The 25,934-nt window shown below is 37.0% G+C and overlaps 2 protein-coding genes across 4 annotated transcripts; one reads left to right on the top strand and one right to left on the bottom strand.

The window, feature by feature from the left end:
- Window positions 1-3,301: 3,301 nt before the first annotated feature.
- LOC105165063 (MUS308 and mammalian DNA polymerase-like protein) lies at window positions 3,302-24,357 on the top strand. 3 transcript variants are annotated; one of them, XM_088881627.1, is made up of 27 exons: window positions 3,302-3,466; window positions 3,808-4,253; window positions 4,416-4,740; window positions 4,814-5,689; window positions 7,074-7,138; window positions 8,618-8,723; window positions 8,809-9,009; window positions 9,120-9,320; window positions 10,167-10,328; window positions 10,407-10,646; window positions 10,759-10,971; window positions 11,220-11,570; window positions 11,756-11,908; window positions 12,739-12,966; window positions 13,295-13,513; window positions 13,587-13,704; window positions 13,859-15,030; window positions 16,401-16,598; window positions 17,097-17,353; window positions 18,672-18,861; window positions 18,982-19,083; window positions 19,207-19,559; window positions 20,008-20,116; window positions 20,316-20,456; window positions 20,986-21,082; window positions 21,535-21,674; window positions 23,487-24,357. In XM_088881627.1, the coding sequence occupies exons 1-26, from the start codon at window positions 3,431-3,433 to the stop codon at window positions 21,603-21,605; spliced, it is 6,630 nt and encodes a 2,209-aa protein (XP_088737753.1). In that variant the 5' UTR covers window positions 3,302-3,430; the 3' UTR covers window positions 21,606-21,674; window positions 23,487-24,357. The 3 variants fall into 3 exon arrangements, with proteins under 3 accessions (XP_088737753.1, XP_088737752.1, XP_088737751.1); XM_088881625.1 differs by having other exon boundaries at window positions 3,303-3,466; window positions 13,853-15,030; XM_088881626.1 differs by lacking the exon at window positions 18,982-19,083 and having other exon boundaries at window positions 13,853-15,030.
- Window positions 23,830-25,529, bottom strand: RD22 (BURP domain-containing protein). Its single transcript, XM_011083527.3, has 3 exons — window positions 25,373-25,529; window positions 25,157-25,268; window positions 23,830-24,909 (listed from the first exon to the last, which is right to left on the bottom strand). Exons 1-3 carry the CDS (start codon window positions 25,409-25,411, stop codon window positions 23,975-23,977), a joined length of 1,086 nt encoding a protein of 361 aa, XP_011081829.2. The 5' UTR covers window positions 25,412-25,529; the 3' UTR covers window positions 23,830-23,974.
- Between the last annotated feature and the right edge of the window lie 405 nt (window positions 25,530-25,934).

Here is a 25,934-nt window from a genome sequence, read left to right as displayed (position 1 = left end):
TATATGAGTATATATAAATAATACTATATTATCTTCTTCATTGTTGTCGTACCTTTGATCCCCTTTCCCTCCCCTCATCCCATTGCCACCCTTTCCGTTCCCTCTCCCTCCCGTGACCCCTTTCTCCTATCCTCTATTGTACCTCCTTCCCTGCTTTATTTTTGCCGCTCACTCCCCCTCCATTCCTCTCTAGATCCATCACCCTCTCCACTTCTCTCTATCCATGCTCTCACAATATTTGTTCTTCTTGGTTCTCTTGAATAAAGGAAGAAATAAGAAGAGAATCGAAACCTTTAATCTAACAAGTGTGTTTGGTTATCCCTTTTTGCCTCTTGTCTTACTAGCATGAGAAGGTGGTTATCCTTGTGTTAGAATAGGTGACTTGAAAACCAATTAGAATGACATGCTTGTAATCTATTATGACAATAACTCGATTATATGTAATATTATTCAATGAGTAAAATGAGTACTCGTTATTGACATTTCATTTGTTGTGCTCGTTATATATATGTTTGCATTTCTTTCAAACATCACAATAAAGTCCATAGACCACTTTAACAACCGTGCAACAGTTGAACTGCGCATTGGATGGCGGTCATGAAATCAACTGCCAAGAGTTGGGTCTGAAATGTTCCAAGTCGAAGACCTCGAGAATGGACATCAAGTGTCCTATAGAGACTTGCATTAAGAGTCGCATTCATTTGATGAGTGCCGTGTTTCATCAGCGATAGACTATGGGGCGTCTATGCGATCTTAATGGGTTTACTGGTTCAGTGTTAATCCGACTGAATTGACTCACGGGGATCGTCGTATGAAAGTCTTGGAGGCTTGGTTAGTATGACTCGAATCCCCGGCTCTGATAGTATGAAAGTAGTCCTCAGACTTGAGGAATCATGGCAGTCACGTGCATGCAGTGACTGTATCTTGGGTCTGTGCGAGAGGTGATCGTGTTACAAACACGATTATCATAAACCTTATCTGGTACAGTCGGAGTATGTAGTGAGGACGATGCGTTCCAATAAGAGGATCCGACCACTGTCAGTATATGACAAAAGTATCTCCTATGCACTTGGTGTGTTCTTTTCTCCCTTATTCTCTTATAGCAAAGGGAATCAAGGTATCCCATATTCCGATATGGTGTGGACATGTCTTTAGAGGACTTCTATATTGAAGTCTCGCGTGGACGAATCAACGAATAAAGTTTGAAGTGAATGAAGAAAAAGGTAATTCTTGATTTACGTTTCTTGCACTTCTAGTTTTAATTTTACCATAAGCCCCATTTAGTTGTTGTTGTTGTTATAATTAACTACATCGAACGCTTAAAACTCCAAGGGTACACCCTTGGAATTATGATTTTATTTAATTCAATTTTTTATTTACGTATTTTTATTTACCGCTTCCGCTTGTGCGTTCCCGAGCCAATCCACTCGCATTTTCTATTGCTTTCACCTTGGTAATTGGAGTTGATATCTTTTGAGGGTGTTAAGGTAGAAATATGGAGGAGAACGATTGGGTTGAAAGAATAACAACACATGAAACCGATTGAAGAAAACGACGAGGCTAAGAGTTTAGGTGTGATTCTTGTACCTTTGATTTTCTTGCTTTATTCCTGGCCTATGTAATTAGATTTATTTATACACCGAATGTTCGGGATAGATTAAGGGTAATATGCTTTTATTTTGTTAATTTCAATGTTTCGCGCTTCTAGGCCGATTTGCTTTTTACAGGTATGGAAAAAGTAGCAAGACTTTGAGCAAGTCATAGGTGATTAATAACGGTTCTATTATTTGAATAAATCAATATTATTATTTATATTTTAACAATGTTGATTTTTCATATGTCAAATATTCAAAGAGTTTTTAATTTATTTTATCGATTGTAAGTTTGTTAATATTAATAAATTACTTTAGTAAATGTTGTGGTAATGTTATTATAAAAACATATGTTTAATTATTTCATTCGTTTTAATTTGTGAGAGACCTAATGGGTAAAAATCAGATCAATTCAATATTTTGGCATAACATGCGTAAACCTAATGAGTGCATAGGTTCGAGTAGAGTATATAAGTAATAGCTACAAGTATTTATTGGGGCCAAATCCAATTAGCGTATTACCCATCAATTAACACACCTATTTGATCAACTTGATGAGTGAGTGGGCATGCAACATAATGATTTTTAGGCTGTGAGGTTCAATAATTTTGCCTCAATAATTGTGTACAAACAATAACTCTAGATAACGACATGGTTCATTGCAAATTCGAACTTACATAGTCATCTCAATGGCACAACTAAATTTACAATAATTTTATTTTCTTAAAAACGAAAAAAAATAAATTGTCATATCAAACCCGTCAATTATAAATTTCGAATTGAATTTGCATGTGCTCGAGTCAAACTTTTAACTTCTCTGTGTGGATTTAAAGTTCAACTAAATCCACCCCATACCCACGTCAAGGCTAGTCTTGGATCTAACCAAACCGATCGTATACCCACATCAACCTCCAGACTAATATGTATTAGTAATGAGGGTCAATCAGTAATTGTGCATAATATTTTTAGATTATGTATATATAATTTATATAAATCTTTATATTTCTTCCAATAAATAAGGAAATATTGAGAATATACTAAAAATAACTAAAGTATTATAAGTATTAATGTGGAAATGAAAGTATGTAAATAAGGGAAGATGAAACTTGCAGTTGAAGAGGAAAAAAGGTTAAATAAATTGAATGCTACACTACACTTATCCTAATGTTTTGTATAATTATAAAGATTTTATTGTTTAAAAAATTATAGATACTCCATTTGATTTTAGTGTCCACTTAACAATGAGTCCATCTCATTAACCTCAGTTAGGTTTTCATAAAAACTTTATGGTGAAATTACTAAAATGCTATTTTAAATTATAAATCATAATTTTATATAGTTTTTGAAAATTTTTAAAATACTTTTATGGATAATATTCCCTAAAGATTATTTAATTTACCCGTCCTCAAAAGTACTTTTTTTTTTTTTAAAAAAATTTCAGCAATTGTAAAGTAGAACGTCAACTTCACTGTCAAGGGGCTGCATAATTATTTTATATTTGAGAGGAGTGTTTGTAATTTTTTAAAAAATGATCATTTATAATTATGCCAAACTTTATGGGAGGTAGCTGTAATTGACCCTAAATTAAAATAAAAGTGGAAAAAGAAGTGATATTTAAATAACAAGACAACGGGGAGCAAATCGAAATAAATGAAAGTTCCGTGGGTGCCGTTGCAAATAACTGAACAAAATTTTGAATGCCCTTTGCTCACTGTGCTCTCCCTCCCCTCATGTAAAAGTAGAGCATCTGCCCGCTTTTAAGCAATCTCAATACAACGGACGAAATAGAGAAGACGGTATCTTAAGAAAATCGTTTAAGGGCGCGGACAAGTCCAGCCATGGCTTCTGATTCTCCTCGTGGCCGCATCGATCAGGTTTTCCATCCATTTAATGCCTATTGTTTTGGGATCCCATTACTCTCTGGTGCTTGCTTGCATTATTTTTTGGATATTTTTGCGTGTGGTATATTCATTTTGACGAATAAAAATGTCAGTCTCAATGTTTTATTCGGGAGTGTTTTATTTCAAATGGGCTGCTAAAATTAGTGTTAATCTATATGCTTTCGGGATTAGTGAAATGCAATGTGACTGGAAACTTCGTTTCTTGGTTTCTCGATCGAGAGGAGTTGTTTCTCGGTCGGGGCGTTCAGGTGAAGTTAGGATTTATTGATAAAGATTAATTACTATATATTTTGGAATCTATTGGCAATGTGCAGTTCTTTTCTTCTAAAAAGAAGAGGAAGATTCTTTCGCCGGCTTCAAAATCTGGGGGACTGGGAAAAAAATCAAGAAACCAAATTGAAGGCTCGCCTAGTGCAAAAGGTTCTTTGGAGAGCTATTTGGAGACATCAAAGACTGACCATGCACCTGCCAAGTCTTTGAACTCTGTTTGTGATCAAAATACTAGGCTGGTTCCCATTCAGAGAAGTTTGATTCTGGACACTGGAATGTCATCTAAGGATGAAGATGAGTATCCCTGTCGACGGCTACCACAAAGTCCTGAAGCTTCTGGGTTTGCTCAGGGCTTAAAATCTGAAGTATTCTCTGATATTGGTAGTGTTGGAACAAACGGTACTGAGAAGGATAATTCACAAACTGAGAATCCTGTACAAATTTCTGAACTGAAGGAGTTTGCCACAGGCTTTTTGTCACTGTATTGCAGGTACTGTCTGTCCGTTTTTTACCCTATGATGGGCTAACTTTTTTACAACACATGCAGAAATCAAAAAAAGATTTATCTCCTTACCTTTGGATGTGATTTATGAGTTGATTATCTTTGTCCTCGTGGATGAGAGACCACTATTCTTTCCATGGTATTTTGCAGTGAGTTAAAATCGAGTGTGAGTTTACCATCAGAAACAAAGGAGAATGCAGGTAAAAGACATAGTAGCTCATCTGCCTCTCATCTAGAGGAGAAATCATCTAAGAGAAGGCATTGTGCGAATGATGGGAATCAATCCAACATTGGTGACAAATCCATTTCCTCTCCCAAGGTCTTCCAGTCTGAAGAAAAATCATCTCAAAGAAGGCATTGTGCGAATGATGGGAATCAATCCAACACTGGAGACAAGTCCATTTCATCTCCCAAGGCCATCCAATCTGAAGTTGTGAATGGAATTGGAGATATTGATTCAGATTGTTTGCAAAAGGTAAATATCCTGTAAAACTCATTAATATGTTATATCAGATATTTTCTGATAATTTCATCGTACATTTTGACAGGCTATTGTGTCCAATCATTCCTTTGCATCACAAGGAAGTTTGAGAAAATGCATTTACACATCTGCTCCTTGTAGAGCTGAATGTGAAACACCTGGTTCTTTCACAACAAGACTTAGAGATGGAGAAACTCCTCCATCAACAAGAGGGAGCTCCTTGTTTTCTCCTGGAGAAGCATTTTGGAATGAAGCTATTCTAGTTGCTGATGAGCTGCTTGCTCCAAGTAATGGTCTTTCCTCCTGTGTTGCTGAAAATAGCGAACCTCTGAAGTTTGATTACAGAACTTATAGTTCGAACAATGTGAAAAATGGAGCGCCTAGCAGTCTTTTAAACTGCACTGTGGATGGAGTTAAAGATACAGTTTCTGATTTTGGTACTGGTTCTGCCGGAGGCGCTCATGGAAAAGAATTGGACAAAGAAGTGTCACCTTTACCTGTGAAGCACTTTGACTTCATTTTTGAAGCAAAAACATCTGGCAAGGACATACCCGTTGATGCTAACAGTAGCAAACCTGGCAATTTAACAAGCAACGAGAACCCGCTTGCCTCTATCAATCATACCAGCTTGGGAAACAATATAGGAATGTGCATTCGGCCTAAAGATCAAATGAATGAAATTCTTGATGCCCATGGAACAGCATTTAAATGCCTTATTTCCAAAAGAAGTGAGGATCATTTGAATCAAGATAGCCACAATTTTGCATCTACTACACCGGATAGAGAGTATAATAAGGTTGCTGCTATTCATGAATGCAAAAGCAATTATACTCCGGCAAGTTCTTCTTCAATAAGGGATTGCTTGGATCTCAGCAATTGGCTTCCTCCAGAAATATGCAAAATATACAACAAAAAGGGTATATCAAAACTGTATCCGTGGCAGGTATCTCGTTCACCTTTGGATGATTCTATCTTCTTTATGAAATTGGGGATTTGTAATTATTTTCACGTATGATTTGATCTACTTTAACTTTTAAAACTAGATCAGAGTTCTTCAGTGATTGCGCTGTTTCATGATAACTTGAGTTCTTAGCTTTAGGGAGCAAACATTTTTGTTTCATCGTTTTTCTGATGTTGGAAGGTAGAGATAGTTCAGAAGTTAGATGAAATACTAAATTCAGTGTTAGCGATTTATACAAGATTAGGTCTATACAATCATTTCACAGTTTGTGCACCATGCTCTATCTAAGTCAGTCTTGGCAGCAGTCCTGGAATTTTGCTGGAGGTAGGCCTATGTTTACTGCTTTGGGTGCAGTTAGTTACAGCTCATTTAATGAGACATTATAACTGCTCCGAAGTTGGGAAATAGTTGATGGGAATAATTATATTTAGTTTTGAGCAACTGAAACTTGCAACTGCAATGGAGAAACATTGCATTCATGTGTGTGCCTGCTTAGCTTTAAATTACACCTGCACCGAGAGCTTCACCTGTGAATCCTGTAGGGCTGCTCCTTGGATAATATAGGACCAGTCTTCTCAGCAGCTCCTGCTTCTTGTTGTATCCTGCACACTTTATTTCAAACTCAGCAATTAATCATTATTGTTGTTTGCTGTCTACGATGCTTCTTGATATTTATTTTGTAGGCTTGAATTCTGATCTGGTGGCTGATTGGAATTTTCATGTACTAAATATATTTTTGCTGCAAGGATTATTGACGTTTTGATACAACGTTCCTTCTCTCTGGTTATCTGTCTGTTATTCTTGTTCTCACTGTGTGAAGCATTGCAGATCATTCTTGAATTCCAAAATTTGTAATGTTATGCCGATTCTTGCCTTTTACATTTGAGTTCACCTTCTGTTGTACATATCAACATTTTTGACTTCTTTCCAATCAGTTTATTTGGCACAGCCCAATACCTTTGGGAACATTAATTGCAATTGTCTATTGTGGGCAGGGCACAATGTGATGGCATTTACACATAGACATAAAAATTCTACACTTGCAAGTGATGATCTTTCACTAGTTTTAGTGAAGAGTGCCTTCACATTTTATTCCTCTCAAATTTAATTTGTGGCCCTTCTATGTAGTTGCTACCTACTTTTACTATTTGTTCAAGGTGGTAATCAGGGTTTTCATGAATTGCATGTCGGCCTTTTCCAAAATCACGGTGCATCCTGATATTAAAAGTAAAGATGGAAAATAAGGTTTGGAGGAAGCACTTGCTATAATATGTGATAGAAATTTGGGATCCAGCAGCTTAATCTTTTGCAAAAGTGTAGCTCTCTTGTTTTCTTGTTTAAATAAAAAAATTGTCCCATTTTTCAGGTTGACTGCCTTCAGGTGGATGGTGTATTGCATAATAGGAATCTTGTTTACTCAGCATCTACAAGGTAATCTAAAATACTTGTACAATTTTTATAAGTTTTGCATTTTCTTTTAGTAATTTTTTTTTTGTGTTATTGTTTCATTAAGCAGCACTGCTGATCAAATATTAGCACTAACTGTCACCTGTGCTTAAAGTAATCTTTGAGATGTTAAAGCAATAAAATTTTCCTGAAAATATCTCTTTCAAGATTTTCATTTCATATATTTTGTTAACCATCATTGTTATCAAAATATATGCCGCCATAGTTCACCAATGCTTATTTTGTTAACCATCATTAGTCCTTCAAGTATTTGAGCAAGGCACTTTTCTGTGCAGATTAAGTAAAGTCTACATGAACAAATTTATTTGTCTTAAATTTTTATCTTGAATTTGTAAATGGTATCTTTGAAAAATTAATCACAATAATTGAACTCTATCCAGTTGCGTGAGGTCTGGTCTTGAATTAGTAATTTTTCGTCAGCAAAAAACATAATAATTTTCTACAGTACCGGAATTTAAAATAACATGCTAAAAATTATGGTAACTGCACAGTCAAATGGTGTTGTCTATTCCTGTAGTGCCTTTCTTGTGTTTATAAAGAAATGGAGCTTGCTTATACATTTTCCTAGAACTTGATGAAATATCGACATGAACTATTCGAGGCATTGAAGATTATTTAGCTTTTTTTGGAGATATTTTCTAAAGCATGAATAACTTCTGGACTAGTTGGTTTTCTGAATTCCACTTTAGCGACAACAATGTAAGAGTATTCGGATTTCTAGTCTTTATAATGTTTATGTTTGTGTAAATACCAGGAAATTCAATGAGATTATGAAGGGTAAATCATCAAATCTGAGTCCAAGGAATTTTAGAATGAAAAATTGAAACCGGAAACACCAAATTGAAACTTGAAATGGGTTGCCTTTGACTTAAAAGTAATCAGTCAAGCCAGTTCCACAAGATACTGAAGTTGTTCCAAAGGCAATTCCACTCCCTCATGTCATTTATATACTGACATTTCACAGCTTTTCTAAGTGGAGAATCACTCACACCTTAGGATTTTAGAAGCCAGATGCTCAAGTTACCACTGAGAAGTTTCAAGCTTCTCCGATGACATTATTCACTTATTCCAATGAATTAAGTCGTGCGAAGTACTCAAGTGCAGTGGTTAATACAGTATCTTTCTAATGAAGTGGATTGCATGTTTGTGTTTTGCATCTCTAGAATGGACAACCTATACGTAGAAACCCGAGTAAATGTTGTAAAGACTGTCTTTGCTTGATATGCACCTTAAGATTTGCAACAGCCGGTTTTGGTTTTGCCACTCAAATCAGTTCTTTCTGAAGATAATGAGCACACCATTTTTGCCATGATTCATGTTGACTGATTTTATAATGCATTTTATGTTTGTCTCTTGAGTTGGCTCCTTTGTCTTGCAATAGGACCCTACTACATTCATGGATGCTGTGGTTGGCCAGTTAACCTTTTTCTTTGTGTGTCATAGTGCTGGTAAAAGTTTTGTTGCTGAGATATTGATGCTACGGAGGGTTTTAGCAACCGGAAAAATTGCACTTCTTGTACTTCCATATGTATCTATCTGCACGGAAAAGGTGTGCTTGTTTCTTTGCTTTTAGAGGACAGTTGGACACCTTTTGATTCTTGTCTTATGCTTGAACCTCACACTGGAAACTGCAGGCCGAACACCTTGAAGCTCTTTTAGAACCATTAGATAAGCATGTTCGAAGTTTTTACGGAAATCAAGGAGGTGGCACTCTTCCCAAGGATACATCTGTGGCTGTCTGCACCATTGAGAAAGCAAATTGTTTGATTAACAGGTTACTAGAAGAAGGCCGTTTATCCGAGCTCGGTACCATTGTAATTGATGAACTGCACATGGTATCAAACTTGCTTTAGTTTTTTTTTTTGTCCCATTTGCTGCTGGTCACTTTACATATGTTTACTGATTCTCATTCTTGCATCTGGAATGATATTTTGGGTAATGGTAGGTCGGTGATCAGAGTAGGGGTTATCTCTTGGAACTCATGTTGACGAAGCTTCGCTATGCAGCTGGTGAAGGCAACGTTGACTCTTCTAGTGGAGAAAGTTCAGGGACGAGTAGTGGAAAATTTGATCCTGCTAATGGTCTCCAAATTGTTGGCATGAGTGCTACGCTACCAAATGTGGCAGCAGTTGCTGATTGGCTTCAAGTAAGTGTTTCACATTTATTGAAACTGTTACCCAGTTGCTGAAGATGCAAGATTTAAATGTTTCAGCTATTTAATTAATTTAGGTTGGAGTGTCAAGTGACCATGTAAAATTCCTGAACTATTTTACATGGACTAACTGAGTACCAGTTGACCTGAACCAGCAAATGCTGCTGAAAAAGTTAAAAGATTGTGTAATAATGATGCCAACATTTGCAGTTCATTTTGAATGTGATTATTTTACTTCACTCCTGAAAAATCATGTGGCCGTTAGCTCTGGCATGAGGATTGGAGTTTCATATCCTCCCATCCTATGGGGCCAAAGTGCAACTTAGTACTAAGCAATTAGAGTATAAATGTAATATTTTGCTTCTCAGAGATGGATAGGTTGGTTCTATTTGTTTAAGGAATTCACCTGTGAGATCTCTTTCTTAAAACTTGATGCTAAACACTATTCAATGATAATGCGTCAATTATTTTTCAGAGTTAAGAAATATGGATATAGGTGACGTTTTATGTCTTTTCTTGGTGAAAAGTGGGTCGCCATTTTGTAACTGGAGAAGTAAGGCGTTAGACCTATCTAGTTTACTGGAGAAGCAAGTATGCAAAACCCATCTAGTTCAGAGATCTGTTTAATGATGACATTTTATTTTAAAAATTATGTTTCTGATTATTGGCTTTCACGTTTTCCACTTATTTTGTTGGAAAACATAATCTCTTTAATCTTGCTTTATGGGACTTTCTGAAAGTCAGTAATTCTTAGTCATGCATTATGTGAGTTCCTGCATGTACATATGTAACTGATGATCTGCCATTTATTCTTTTTTATTTTCTTTTTCTTTCTTGAAGGCAGCTCTTTATGAGACAGACTTTCGGCCTGTTCCATTGGAGGAATACATCAAAATTGGCACCACAATTTATAACAAAGAAATGGAAGTTGTTAGGACATTGCCGAAAGTGGCTGAGCTTGGTGGTAAAGATCCGGATCATATAGTTGAACTTTGCAATGAGGTCCGCTCTTCTCTACGTTTTCACTAAGTTTTGTCTTGCTTTTGGTCGATTAACAATGAGGTTTTTGAACCATATTAGGTTGTCCAAGAAGGTCACTCAGTGTTAATATTTTGTTCCAGTCGGAAAGGGTGTGAATCCACTGCTAGGCATATTGCAAAGTATCTCAAAAGGTTTTCTGTAAGCCCTTGTGCTGAGCAAGGTGAGCCTTTTGATGTTGCTTTTGCTATTGACTCGTTGCGAAGATCCCCTGCTGGATTGGATCCTATACTAGAAGAAACTCTTCCTTGTGGAGTTGCCTACCATCATGCTGGGCTCACGGTATGTCAGTGACATCTCGTTGCCTTTGTCTTCTTGAGCAGTATGTATGAAATCTCTAAGTGATGCTTATTCACTATATATACAACACTCACACAGTCCTTTTCTAGAAAAGGTCGAGGAAAGGGAGACTGTTGAAACATGTTACCGGAAAGGACTTGTACGTGTCTTGACTGCTACATCAACTCTAGCAGCTGGGGTTAATCTGCCTGCCCGGAGAGTTATATTCAGACAGCCACGCATTGGACGTGATTTTATTGACGGGACAAGGTACAGGCAAATGGCTGGACGGGCAGGTCGGACTGGCATAGACACGAAGGGAGAGAGTGTAAGCCTGATTTTTCTTATTTGTAGCCTTTTCTCTTCCTTTGTCCCAATTGTTTGGTACACATCACAAGTTTCAACTCTTTTTTCTAGCACTTGCCATCGTTCCTGCCTAAGTAATAATTTTTTATAATTTTAAAAAGTGAATCTATTTTTACTGCTATTTGTTTTTGGCTGAAAATTGGCAATAAAGTCAATCTTCTTCTTCAGGTACATCATGTTCATAATAACAATTTTCAAATTACCTAACAGGTGTTAATTTGCAAGCCAGAGGAAACCAAGAAAATACTGGCAATCCTTAATGACAGTTGTCCTCCACTTTATTCTTGCTTGTCAGAAGATAGGAATGGGATGACCCATGCAATTCTCGAGGTTGTTGCTGGAGGAATTGTTCAAACTGCTAGTGATATTCATCGATATGTTAGGTGTACTCTTCTCAATTCAACAAAACCTTTTGAAGATGTTGTGAAATCAGCGCAAGATGCACTTCGATGGTTATGCCATAAAAAGTTCCTAGAATGGAGTGAGGAGACTAAGTTATACACCTCTACTCCCCTTGGCCGTGCGTCTTTTGGAAGTTCTCTCTGTCCAGAGGAATCACTTGTAAATATCTCAGGCTGTTCCTTCTTGTTATATGCATGACACTTTTATAATTGTATCTATAAGTTATTAATTGCTTACTTTGACCAGGTCCTATTTGTGATTTTTTTATCTCAACATTATATGAACCGTGCTTATTTTAAACAGCAGACAATTTACACAATAAGTGCACTTTGATTACCATGTAGATAGTTCTGGATGATCTCATGAGGGCAAGAGAAGGTTTTGTCTTGGCGTCAGATTTGCATTTGGTATACTTGGTAACTCCCATTAATGTTGATGTGGAACCAGACTGGGAGCTCTATTATGAGAGATTTATGCAACTATCTTCTCTGGACCAGGTACTTGGTTTATATATCCTCTTTTTGGTATGATATTCCATTGAAGAATTTTCAGCTGAAGTTGTTGAATGCTGGTTACAGACTTGTAGAACATTTTTTAGAATTATATATGCATCAAAGTTATTGTTTATTCTTATCGATTTTCCTGTTGTGAACTCTTTCACTCATATTTGCTAGTACATAATTCATGTATCTCTTAATACATTTATATTGTTCTGTTGTTTTTAAATATTCTTATGTTTTATGTAAACCAAGATGCACGTTTCATTTAGACACATTACTCATTAACTTCAGCTGGAGCCACCTATCATTCAAAGGAGATAATTTTTTTTTTGTCTTGGTTGAATATTTTATTAATAAAAGTTAGAAGAGGAGTTGATTATGGCTCTTGAAATAATTGTGTCACCAGAGATGGTAATGGAGGGCTGTTTTGTTTTGCATCTCTACCATGCAATATTACTCAAGATTATGTAGTTTTCAGAAAAGTTTGTGGCTGCTCAAAGATCTTACCCATCTTGATTTTAAAGAGTTCTTGAGATTTCAAGATCGGGATCCTTGAGATGTGTGAATCCTTTTGTCTCTAAAGTAAACAGTCTTATCTGAGGATTCCTGATCCTGACAATTGAAACTAAAATCAAGTATCAATCGACTATGTTTTATTGTTTTATTTCAGGATGCAAAAACTGAGTAGCCAGGAATTAGAACTAGAAAACTATAGCATTGAGACAATTTATAGTTTTGCTTGGTTGTAGATATCTGACAGGACATACTTTAATTGAAGCAACCTAAATTATACATGACCATGTTGTTATGACCCTTTACGAGTGCAGTCCGTTGGCAATCGAGTTGGAGTACAAGAACCCTTTTTGATGCGCATGGCTCATGGCGCGCCTCCTAGAGCATCACATAGATCAAAATCAAAGGATAATACCAAAGGCTTTCAGGGAAAATTTGATCATAGACTTGGGATGTCAACCCATGGAATTCTCACAGATGATCAAATTCTTAGAGTGTGTAGACGGTTCTATGTTGCTCTTATCTTGTCACGTCTTGTGCAGGTAAATTTGTTTCATACCATGTTATATCAACCCTGCGTCTCCCCTCCCATTGCTCCATTCTTTAGTGTTTTGATGATTTACTCTTTGTTATACTTCTGCAATTTCCATGAAAGTTTTACGTGAATGAGGATATGGATGTGATGGAAGGTAGCTCTCCATTTTTAAAGTCCTTTACTTCTTAAATATCCTTAAAATGAACCCAGGAGTCTCATACTTTTAATTTGCCTGAAGTATTTGGCCGCCTTTGACCGTGTATTCTTATCGTGGACAAGTTGCTTTTACCATGATATTATTAAGGCATTGGATATTTTGGGATGCTGGACTGTAGGAAATACCTGTGGGTGAGGTTTGTGAAGGCTTCAAAGTTGCTAGAGGCATGGTCCAGGCTTTACAAGAAAATGCTGGAAGGTTTGCATCTATGGTTTCAGTATTCTGTGAGAAGCTTGGTTGGAATGACCTGGAAAGTTTGGTTGGCAAATTCCAAAATCGTGTTTCATTTGGAGTTAGAGCAGAGATTGTGGAACTTACTTCCATTCCTTATATTAAGGTGTGAAATCGATCTGACGTTTTGATTCCTATAATTTTAGATTAAATATCTTACCTGTTATATCAACATTTAGGGTTCACGTGCTAGAGCGCTTTACAAGGCTGGTCTACGAACACCGCAAGCTATTGCTGAAGCATCTATTCCTGAAATTGCAAAAGCACTTTTTGAATCTTCTTCCTGGAGTGAACATGGTAAGATTTCATCCCCCCCCCCTCCCCCCCAAATTGGTAGAAGAGCATGAGTATTGTAGATGCACCAATTCCTTCTGTTTCACTGTATTATGTAGATGTCTGATAAATAATATCTAATTTGGCTCAATTCCCTTCATGGCCATGGAAGGCTCAGCACAAAGGAAACTACAAATGGGAGTTGCCAAGAGGATAAAAAATGGCGCCCGCAAAATCGTTCTGGACAAAGCTGAAGAGGCAAGAGTTGCTGCATTTTCGGCCTTCAAATCTCTTGGACTCGATGTTCCACAGATCTGTCGTCCACTATTATCTGTTGCTACTGGATCTCAGAAAGAATCAGCATTCTCTCCAGGGGAGGAGGCCACAAGTAAGAATGCAGTTCCTCGGCACTCAAATAATATGTTAAGTGAACCATCATCTGGGGATAGATGCGAAATCGCAGGAGTTATTTCAGAAACTAAGGAAGATAAATCTACAGACACTCCAGCAGTTGGCTTTGCATCTTCAGAGAAGGAAAATTCAGCTGGAAATGCAAAAAGTGAAATTCTTGTTGAAAAGCCTGTTTTACTTGAAGAATGGGCTAATACCCTTAACAACATGCCAAGTATTACGGCTAATTGTATTGGTATGAATAGATCCACCTCTCATCCATTAACAGATGTTGGTGATATTAGAAATCAGTCAAATGAGCATCTGGATCATGTTGGGCAACAGCAACCTAAAAGAAAAAATATATGCACGGGAAGCATACAAAATTCATTTGAAAAGGGCCCTGTGAATGCAATGAGTATTCCAGGTGGGCTCGAATCTTTCTTGGATCTCTGGGATGCAACTAAAGAGTTCTTTTTCGATATCCATTTTACTAAAAAATCTGAGTTGAACTCTATTGCTCCTTTTGAAATACACGGTATAGCCATTTGCTGGGAAAATACTCCTGTGTATTACTTAAATATTCCGAAGGACATATTCCGCTGTTCTAGCCAAGGAAATGGGCATGCTACAGGTAGCAAGGATGTTGTACCACCAAAGCTGCAGGTGGAGATCGCCAAGAAGCGATGGAGTAGGATTGGGATTATAATGGGGAAAAAGGATGTCAGGAAGTTTACTTGGAATTTAAAGGTCCAGATTCAGGTGCTTAAGAATCCTGCTGTTCCCATTCACAAATTTAGCAACCTGCATGGTGGAATCAAAAGTTTGGGTCTGGATCTTATCGACAATTCTTATTTTATGTTTTCCCCTGTCCATATGAGGTTTGCAATTGATATGTGTGTAGTGGCATGGATCCTTGCACCTGATGAGGAGAGAAGTTCCTATCCTAATCTGGAGAAGGTAAGTTTTTATGTTCCGATTTGATTTTGTTCTGAAGATGTTTTTAAAGAATGCCTACAGAAGGGTAGAAAAATTTCCCCTAGCTTTTTATTTGAGGATATAAATGTGTCTGGATGATTGTTTTTAGAAGATAGATTTGGTGAAAATGTACTTTGTTGTATTTTCAAATTGTGTTGAATTTCATGTTTTGTTTCACTTCAAGTGGGTTAATGATATTAGTGCTGTCAAAACATGAAATTAGTTAGGTTTTAGTATATTAAAATTAATAATAATTTGTACAGTTACATTAAATAGTTTTATAATTTGTGTTGTAATAAAATGTATATTATTATTTAAAAGGAGATAGATAAGTTTGTGGTGTGTTGGGGTAGGGATGGCAATGGGTTTTGTATTGATTATGGACCCACAGCGAGCCAATATTTCCTATTTTCTTTTCTTTCTTTTTTTTTTCCATATTATATGTATTTTTATGACCTATATTTGTACACACACAAAGAGATAGATATAAATGTATATGAAAAATGAGTGTATTACATATAAACATAAATATTACATTCTTATAAAATAAATCAATAACATGAAATTAAATAAATAGTTTATACTTCTTAGTATAAATAAATTCAAAAACATGTTTGAAACTTTTAAACTTTTTTTTAAAAAAAAACATGTAAATGTAAATCTGAAAACAATTAGTTTTTTGTTAGTATAATTTTCCTGTATCAGAAAGTTGTAGTAATATTACATTTTTTCTAAAAAATATTTTTTTTATATATTTTAAAAATTATGAAGTTGGACTAGTAGGTCCAACCCCTACTCGTCTCGGCTCTAGGGTGGGACCTGGGTCCAAAATAATCTTGTTTGGGTAACCTGCCCCAAGTCTGATCCTTTGTCGATTGTAGGACTTTCTATTTAATTTGTTTTGTATTTGGGGAATGGTAGGGTGGAGTGGGGGAGGGATGGGGTAACTATGTGACTGAGACAGGAACCGAAAGAAATGGTGTCGGTGTATTGGAGACCAGATATTTTGGAAATTTGGATATTGGGCAGAATGTATCCCAGAAATGGTGTGAAAGTTTGCCAACTCCAACTTTTCACCATTGGGATTTGGGTTTTTCATCCATAAAGAAGGACCAAACAAAGCATATTTTGTTCCTGTTCCTGATCAATTTACTTCTATGTTTCAACCCGAATGTGAAATTTGTCATTATAATTCAGCAAAACCTAGTCCCATGGACTACAATTGAGTGATTTCAAAACACAATACAAATATATATGTCTTGATTTTCTTGCCAAGAATTACTTTGTATGCCCATTTAGCTTTTGAAAGTTTCAGATTTTAAAAATGGTCTCTTAAGCTATAGTCTTGACAGGAAGTTAAAAGAAGGTTATCTAGTGATGCTGCCGGATCTGCTAATCGAAGTGGTAGATGGAAGGATCAGACACGGAGAGCTGCGCATAATGGTTGCTGCCGCAGAGTTGCGCAAACTCGAGCTCTGTTTTCTGTTCTATGGAAATTACTGGAATCTGAAGAACTGGTTGAACCACTAATGATGATTGAAGTTCGACTGGTGAGGAATCTTTGAAAGGGAAAAGTTAACCATCTCGTTGTAGAGTCTTCTTATGGGGTTTGTTAATACAACATACATAACTTTTACTCGTACAGTTTCTGTAGACTGAAAAACACCCGAATCATGTATCAAGTTGATAATTTGCTTGAGATAGTAACAACTTGTGTTCATCAAGTTAAAGCTGCATTACCTGTTGCTTTTGATTAAAATGGTAAAAGATGGCTTTATAAATTTGTTTTGCATTCAGAAAGTTGTAAGGAAGCAAAAGAAAGTTGACATGGATGTTGTATTACTTTTATTAGACTGTTGTTTCATTCAGATTCTAGTCAAAATAAAGAATTTCTGCTTGTCATTAGCATTCATTCATTTATTTTTCCGGTTGTTTGATTTTCTTTACTTCTAATTTCGCCTGATTCTAAGGTTTGATGTCCTTTCTCTTCCATTATTGCTTGTTAAATATTTTTGAATGTGAAAGCTAAAGTTACAGTTGTGTTGTAGGCCAATGTTCTTGCTGATATGGAGATCTGGGGAATAGGTGTAGACATGGAAGGATGCCTTAGAGCACGACATATCCTCGGAAGAAAACTCAAGTGTCTGGAGAGGGAAGCTTACAAATTAGCTGGCAAGACATTTTCATTATCGATGCCTGCAGATATAGCTAGTATTCTCTATGAACACTTGAAGCTGCCAATGCCAGAAGGCTATACAGGGAAACAACACCCTAGCACCGACAAGCATTGCTTGGATGTCCTGAGGTACTAAAAGAGGATTAGCTGAATCATGATGTATTACTTCCTGAGCAACATTACATTTCCTATACTACCTTTTTATTTGTGATTATTAGTAAATTCTTAGTTATCCTTTATTGAATACATTGAGTAATATTTGATAAATTGGATGCTAAAGTTTTGCAACTCTTATGCAATTTCATTACTTCTGTTGTTTTGTACAAAGAGAAAAAATTATAGATGCTCTCCCCCTTTTCTCATACAGTTGATTATGTTTTCAGCACTTCTCCTGACTTCCTGGTGCTAATATTTGCTTCACCAGTTACTACTGCAGAAGAAACCTCTTACTTAGCATAGTGCTGGCATGCTCATTTTTGGAAAGTGCATAAACATTGTTTTGTTACCTGTAAGTTATTTACTGTTCAATGGCATAGTGAAAGTAGACTGTTTTAACAGCTGTTAAGCATTACTTCCATAAGATTCTTACTTTTCCATTGCCGAATTACAACTCTGCAGATTGTTAGTCTTTTTGCTGACATCTAATGTATAAATTTTTTTTTTCTGACATTTATCTTGAGACAAGGTCAAGGATCCTACAGTATGAAACTCGGTGGGGTCTTATTTTCAGGTTTCTTTATCAACCTAGTCTACATTGAGTTTGCCAAAAAATCTGAGAGCACACGTACTTTGAAAGAATTTAAATCACAAAGTTCACAAGCACGAATGGAGTTAGTTTTATTTGGAAAAATGAGTCATTACATTGGTTAAGAATAGGATGCATTCAACATTGAAGTCCTTCCTAATTTCTATGGACTGCTTACCCTTTTTGCTATTGATGACGCCATAATCAAGTAATCTGAAAAATGTCCTGAAGCTTCTATGCTTTCCCCGTACAAGTTGGATTAGGGTGGGAGAGAAATGTTCTTGAGTTCCTTGTTGGAATATCATATTGTAGTCAGACTCTCTCACTTAAAAGATAGGCACATTTCTGGTATTTTTTCATGCATATGTGTCGAAAGTAGCTTCCATCTTCCCTCAAGCATTATTGGGTGCTCATGGGCAACATATGAACTTTTCTCCTGTTTTCTACGTTTCCTTCATAGTGATGTTACCATAGTTGTCATTTTTTCTGGATTGAATTTTACTTTTCAGCATGTTGTTCTCTTTTAGCTAAGGAGAATAGTTACACATTAGTGCTTAACTATTTTATAGAAGAAATTGATGAAGAGAAGAAGATGCTTCTTAGCTATTAATCTTGGATGCCCGCCATTAGGGTGCATTGATGATGCCACTATCTTGCTTGCTTCGGAGTTTGTTGGACTAAAGGATCTTCAATGTTTTTCAGGAATGAGCATCCTATTGTCCCAGTAATTAAAGAGCACAGGACGTTGGCTAAACTCTTGAATTCTACTTTGGGATCCATTTGTTCACTTGCCAGGCTTTCTATGAGGGCTCAGAAGTATACTTTGCATGGTCATTGGCTCCAGACATCAACGGCAACTGGCCGAATTTCAATGGAGGAACCTAACCTCCAGGTCCTCCTTCTATATACACTTTGATATTTGGTTTGTTCGTTTTCATCATTCGTTTTCTACTGATTTTCTTTCACATAAGTAACTAAACAGTGTTATATATTATCTATGACCTGGACATAGTGTGTTGAGCATATGATTGAGTTTAAAATGAAAGAAGACGATGGGGAATCAGATGGTAGTTGCTATAAGATTAATGCACGTGATTTCTTTGTGCCTACTCAGGTTAAGATACTTTAGATTTTCAAACTCTAAATTCTTTATTGTTAATTTTTCAAACTTTCTCTGATTCAGAAGGTGTCTTGGTCTAAATTTATTTGCTGCTTCTACTTCGTTTTCTTGCTGCAGGATGATTGGTTGCTTCTAACTGCGGATTATTCTCAGATTGAGCTTAGACTTATGGCCCATTTCTCAAAAGATTATCCATTGATTAAGCTCCTGAGTAGTCCCCAGGGTGATGTCTTTACCATGATTGCTGCAAAATGGAGTGAGAAACATGAGTCCAGCGTGACCTCGCAAGAGCGAGATCAAACAAAGAGACTGGTTTATGGAATTCTCTATGGGATGGGACCTAGCACACTGGCAGAACAGTTGGACTGCAGTCCAGATGAAGCTGCTGAAAGAATTCGAAACTTCAAGACACTTTTCCCTGGTGTTGCTGCTTGGCTTCAGGAAGTGGTTACATCTTGTTATAAGAAAGGGTGAGGTCAATAGAGCCCAAATGCTTGACATGTCTGTGTTAAAGTCTTGTTATTGAATACTGCTAAGGGAAATGTTGAGATGTAGGTCAGCGGTCATGGCTTCTCTAAATCTGTATAGTTGGCTGCAGCAACTCCACAGCTTTTTAGTTTTTTGGTCACTCTTTTTCATCTGACTTTATGTGGGGCTTCTAGATCCATGTTCCTCAGTAAATGAGTTTTCCACGTTTATCGATTTTTTCAGACAGTGAACTGATCCCAAGGAACATTGATTTCTTTATTAGCTTTTCTAATATCTTTGCTTATTTATTTGAGATGAAGGTCTCACTTCTTGGAAAATTTATTTTTCATTCCTTGTACTGACACATGAATTGTAGGATTCTTGTTTCGGTTATATCTTTTATTCTCATACTTTTTCCCTCTAGAAATAACGTCCCTCTGTGTTCTGCAGTTATGTTGAGACCCTTAAGGGGCGAAAGCGTTTCTTGGAAAAGATTAAATTTGGTAACAGTAAAGAAAAATCCAAAGCTCAGAGACAAGCTGTGAATTCTATATGTCAGGTGCCTTTTTCTGCCACCTGCATCATTATTTTTTGGTGATTATTGTACAATAACCTCATTGGGTTCTCTGTATTATAATTTTTTTGGCTCTTATGTTTGGGGTGGAGAAGCAAGAGAGGGAGATGGAAATTACTTTTACTCTTTGTTAATGGTTGTTTGCTGAAGTGTGTTTTCAATGGTACTGAATGTACGTTTCCAGGGATCTGCTGCTGACATAATAAAAATAGCGATGATATGCTTGCACGATGTGATCGGTGAGGACATTGAGGCATCTCGTCCTAGTTTCATAGATGCTGAAATAGTTCAAATTCTTAAAGGTCGCTGTCGAATCCTTCTCCAGGTAATTGGTGAAAACTTACTCAATGGATTTTTCATGGTTATTTTCCGTTGAGGTTATGCTAAGCTGCAGTTGGGAATTAAATAATATCTGTGATTTTAGAATGGTGTATCATCTAATTCCTGCTGAAAACTTATTCAATGGATTTTTCATGGTTATTTTCCGTTGAGGTTATGCTAAGCTGCAGTTGGGAATTAAATAATATTTGTGATTTTAGAATGGTGTATCATCCAAATTCTTGATCTTATTGGCAGTAAAATTTGGGGTGCAGGTGTTTTTTCTTGTGCACCAAGGTCCTGCATAGAAATGTTAATCAGATACTTTTCTGCACATAGTTAAATATGTAAACATAACTGTCCCTTAACAATATCTTTGGTTACTGCATTTTATTTGTTAGAATGAAGGTTTACAACTCCTATTGCTATAGGGTTTGAGAATTTTTTTCTCAGTTCTTCAATACAATTTGCTCTTTGGTTCTTGTGCCAATTTTTCTCTCAGTATGACATGTGGGCCTTCTACTTTTGTTCATTAGGTACATGATGAACTAGTATTGGAAGCTGATCCTTCTGTTGTAAAAGAAGCGGGGTTGTTGCTGCAAACATGCATGGAAAATGCTGTGTCACTTCTTGGTATGATGTTGTAAAAGTCAATAATGTTTATATAGCAATTAATTCTTGGAATGCGACCCTGCTTTGGCTTTCCCTAAGATTATGTTGCAATATGTTCCAAACTTTGAGCTTCTTTCTGTTTTGCTACTTATTAAATTTCTTTTGAGGTAGATTGACTTTTTGATATGGCGTTTGGAACTTCACCTTAAAAGATAGTAGATTCCATCCCTTTCTCCCATGCCTTTGCCTTACCAGTTACCATTGAGTTATCACTCTGAACACACTACTCCGTGGGGGGTGAAGAAGTTATTGCCTGGAGAAACATATGACGTACCTCATTTTTATATACACTCATGACATGTGCAATAGAAACTTAATCCAAGTCTCGTTTTCCACATTCTCTATAGTATATAATATCTTTGGGGTGATATATTCTCTTCTCAGGAGTGTTTCTTAATTTATGTCTCTTGCAGTTCCTTTGCCTGTCAAATTGAAAGTCGGGAGAACATGGGGATCTTTGGAACCTTTTGAGCCTAATTCTTAGATTTTGATGTGCTCACCTCAATAGCACTTACGGGAGGAAAACTGCATGTGGCCAACATTTCAGTCTAAGGTAATGACTTCAAAGTGCTGTTAAAACTGTAATGCTGAGGATACAATGATGAATTTGAAATATTGTAACGAATATATATATTTATTACTTTTGTACGTTTTTCTTTATTGTCGGCGTAAGGACACAGCTAAACCCATCCTTTTTTTTGATTCGACGACAAAGGCAGGAAATACAGCTGTAAGCTATGTTAACCGGATAAGGAAAATGCAAGTCCATTCTTTCTTAACTGGTGTGCTTCAAGTGCTTACTTTCATTTCCAATCAAGGATTGAAATTTTCAGAGCGCGAGAGGAAAAGAAAATCTTTATCATGTTTTGATGTGGTTCATGAGATACTTAGGGGTTTTGGGTTTTAAAATGTTTTTGCCTCAATAGTTTTACTTTTTCCCAGTGGGGCAAAGGAATGAGAAAAAAATGCTTTCAAGTTCTCACCATATCCAAGTTTTTGTATATGGCGTTTTTGTAGGTGCGTTAATAGTTTGTGAATCATAAAATTAGTCAATTTTCATGATAAAATGGTAAATGTGACACTTTGGTACTTTGAGTCACGGTATCAACTAGTAATGTTCCCCCATATTACAAGTATTCAATTTCTAGGAACCATCTTTAATTGCTTAACATGTTATCAGAAATGCTGTACCAAAATCCCTGTGCTCTGAGATTTCTCCACTTGAAGTCTGGAGCTTCTTGCTTTTCTCTACCTTTGTGTTTGAATTTCCTGATCAAGGCATCTGTGAATATATCATGCTTTCTTATGAAAGTCTTCCATTCTGATTTTTAGTGTTGTAGTTGTACATTTGGAGAAAAGGATAATCAACTTCTCTTACAGCAACTTTTTGGTAGTTGCTCTGGATTTCCTCATAGGTTTCCCTTTATGGGGTGGTGGGATAGGGGTGGAGAGTTGTGGTCTACGTTTATTCGTGATGCTGGAAGTTTAATTTATCAGCATCTCTATTGTAGTTTAATATTGGGATGCAGTTAATTTTCGCCATTGTCCCAACTTCTGGTTATCCCTTTAAATGTTATTATTGTAGTGAGACCCCAGCTGGATGCAAATAACATGGAGTAAAATATTGCCCCTTTTTGCATTGCATATCTTAGCCATTGCTTTCATAGATTTGCAACTTAACTTGTGGATTATAAAAATCAAGTGTCTGGGGTGATGTATGGAAGGATTTAGTTCATATGAGTGACCTGCCAACAAACTTCTGAGATATGTAACCTTGTACTCTTTAACATTAAGTGGTTCATTAGATGCAAATTGAGGCTGAGATTGAGATTGTTTGTTAACTTAATAGGAGAAACAGCGTGTCTTTTTATGAACTGTAAACTATTGTCAAGGACATGGCTGAGCAATTATTTGTGGTTGCTTCTCCATGCATTAAATCTAGGTTTCCAAAATTCTTATCACTCAAGACCTTAGAACGTTTTGCACTGTGAGGTAGTAGTAACACCAGGATATGGACTTTGAACAATATGGACCATATGTATCCTGATAACTCTCCCAACTGGCACTAACTTGTGGATGTGCTCGGAATATCACTACGGCTACTTATGGGCTTTTGGCTTCCATGATGTGGTGGGTAAAAGATGCTTGAAGACTAGCGAAAGTGGTCTAGGATATCACGGAGATTGCTGGTTGTTTATACCCTGCCTTTGAAACCTGATTTTACCATGTACGAATGCCAGAAGTGTCTGGATGGAATCATTTTCAAGCATGTAGTACTTTTATGGTGAAAAATTAACTTAATTGATATTTTCCGCTCATTCTACATTGTCAACTAATTTGCCTCATTTGGTTTCATTTCTTGCAGCAGTGTCTTTTGGCTCTGTGTAGCAGGCATGCACAGTCAATCAAACTTGGATGAAGCTAATAGGACTTAAATCAATCCTTCTTGAGGAGTTGCCTTTTCCCCATTGAACTTAAGTTTCATGCTTCAGCTTCTGCTCATGTTTGGTTTCACCTATGCTTCTGGCAGAATTCAGGCATCATCCAGTTTGATGGGGAGGGAAATGGATCATCCAGTACGGTGAGACAGCTGTTGCATTTTACTTTCTTCAAAAGTGCAACTTAGTTCTTTCCACCCGCTTTTGTTAGTATGAGTGTTTATTACCTTGCATGCACTTGGGAAAATGTTAATTTGATTATAGCTGCACTGATCCACAAAAACAAGATCATCCTTTAATTCATTTATACATATCCATCACATAGATACATATATAAGTAGATATCCAAGCATCCAGAATGCTAACATATATCGAAATCACAGGTATATATATCATGCAAACAGCAACTCATTTTCTAGTACCTAGGAATCCAAACAATGTGATCCTCAGGTAGAAAATGGCAGACTGGCACAGTCCCTGGCTTCACCTTGAGCACCTGAAAAGCCAAGTGCTTGGGGTTCCATGCAGCCGTGTCCCGGTGGCACACCGCCACAGCCTCCGCCTTCGACCCATCGGCTGCCACCATTTCAACCTTGTAAGCAACCGTTGTGTCCGTCTCATGACAGTAGAACACTGCATATGCATACTCTTGCCTGTGGCAGACCACCGCTGCTTTCGTACTCGGCATTCTGTTCACTTCAACAATATGGTACTCTTTCTTCTGTCCAGTTTCTGCATTGGTTGATATTGCTTCCACATCTTTACCTAGCTTGGAGGTGCTGAAATCAACCATGGACTCTAAAGAAGTTGCACAAAATTTCTCTTCTCCTTTTATGCCTTTCTCCTCGCATTCTTTAATGGTTTTCTTGATCGCCTCTGCTTCATCTGAACCAGGGTTCACTGAGAACTTGTCCAGAATCTCTGGCAGCTTATTCGAGGAGAAGGGTATCGAATCAGCAACTTGGCGGGGCAAAAATGTGGCCTCATTTGTGCTCTTGGAGAAACGCAAGCTCATCCGCTTGCCTATGTGCAAGTCTTTCTCTAAGAAGAAAAGGGCCACGTTTGGGTTGTCATGCATCTGAGTTTCGGTAGCAGCATACAGGTAGTTGAAGGGATCTGGACCTGGCTTCACCCGAACGTAAACGGGTTTACCCTTTCTGGTGCCGGTTCCAACGCTCACTCCACCTTTCCCAATGCCTACATTGGTCCGGCTGCCGGGTTTGCCAGTGTGGACTCCGACGCCACCACGGCCGACGTACACACCAGTGCCTCCAGGCTTGCCCCTCCCGGTGTTAACGCGCACTCCGCCCTTGCTTACCCCAACGGTGGTGCTTTTGTCATCCAGCCAGTCTATAGAGGTACAAGCAGCAAAAAAATGTAGCAAATTAAATTTTTGTGCAGAAAGTGATTCAAAGTTGACTAATATTTTCCACTTTTATTGTGCATGTCCAGGAAATAGCTATAGTGGTTGCTATAGATTTGCTCAAACTTAAACAAATTGAGTCTGATCAAAGTCGACCTACAACGAACACTTCTGTCTAAACTCATCAAATTATAGAGTGGAAAGCATGCTGTATTAGTAAAGTAGAGGTAGTACGAGGTGCTGGGTGCAACACATCTTTTACAGCTTTAGGCATTGGAGAGTTTGGCAACACGGACTTCCAGTAATCCTCTGATGGCAGTGCTGCATGGGTTGCTACTATTACCACCTGATCAAAATTAAGAAAGATAGCTCCTAATTATTAGCCGAAAACTAAGCTGAAAAGTAGAAAGGTTGGGGAGTGTGCAGTGTGCAGTGCAGTTATTTACTCACAGAAAGAAATGCTAAAACGTGGAGGAAGTTGAATTCCATGATGCAATGCACAAATGTAGAAGAGATGAGGAGTTGGTGCTCAAAACAAGAACAAGGGTTTGGTTGATGTGGGGAGTGTAAGCTGAGTTATACCATTATTTATAACTGGAGAGTGTCTCTGTGTGTGTGTGTGATTTGGATACGTAATTCTTGGAGTGTATGAGTAAAGTAACACATCACCATGACATTTATGACCACTCAATTACTCCAACTGCATTTTCATTATCTCCTTTAATGAAACATACGTATGAATATTGAATACAATACAATGCACTCACTCCAGACTTTTCTTTTTCATTTTTTTATGTTTTTATTTTACTTGTGCAGCTTGAATAATAGGGTATATTATGTAAATAACATCTGAGCTTAGGTTAAATTATACAAATAATATTTTTTTATTATAAAATTATAGCTATACCCCTTAAGGGTGTTAGTATAATGTCTTTAAGGGTTTGTTTATGTAATCTTTACCTTTGAATATAGGTGTAGAGATAATTAAAAGCCTCAAGGGTTCTAACTGTAA

This window comes from Sesamum indicum, linkage group LG6, assembly GCF_026168435.1.
Source record: "Sesamum indicum cultivar Baizhima isolate 11 linkage group LG6, ASM2616843v1, whole genome shotgun sequence".
NCBI lineage: Eukaryota > Viridiplantae > Streptophyta > Magnoliopsida > Lamiales > Pedaliaceae > Sesamum > Sesamum indicum.
Note: the sequence above shows the minus strand (reverse complement) of the source record. Positions and strands in the feature narration are given on the sequence as shown.

Bases quoted from the DNA above. Each gene is read 5' to 3' on its own strand.
- LOC105165063 (XM_088881625.1), top strand. From the start codon at position 3,431: ATGGCTTCTGATTCTCCTCGTGGCCGCATCGATCAG. The intron at 10,329-10,406 runs GTCCGCTCTTCT...GAACCATATTAG, and splicing joins TAGTTGAACTTTGCAATGAG to GTTGTCCAAGAAGGTCACTC. The intron at 18,862-18,981 runs GTCCTCCTTCTA...ACCTGGACATAG, and splicing joins TGGAGGAACCTAACCTCCAG to TGTGTTGAGCATATGATTGA.
- RD22 (XM_011083527.3), bottom strand. From the start codon at position 25,411: ATGGAATTCAACTTCCTCCACGTTTTAGCATTTCTTTCT. The intron at 25,269-25,372 runs GTGAGTAAATAA...AATTTTGATCAG, and splicing joins ACGTTTTAGCATTTCTTTCT to GTGGTAATAGTAGCAACCCA. The intron at 24,910-25,156 runs GTACTACCTCTA...GTACCTCTATAG, and splicing joins TGTGTTGCACCCAGCACCTC to ACTGGCTGGATGACAAAAGC.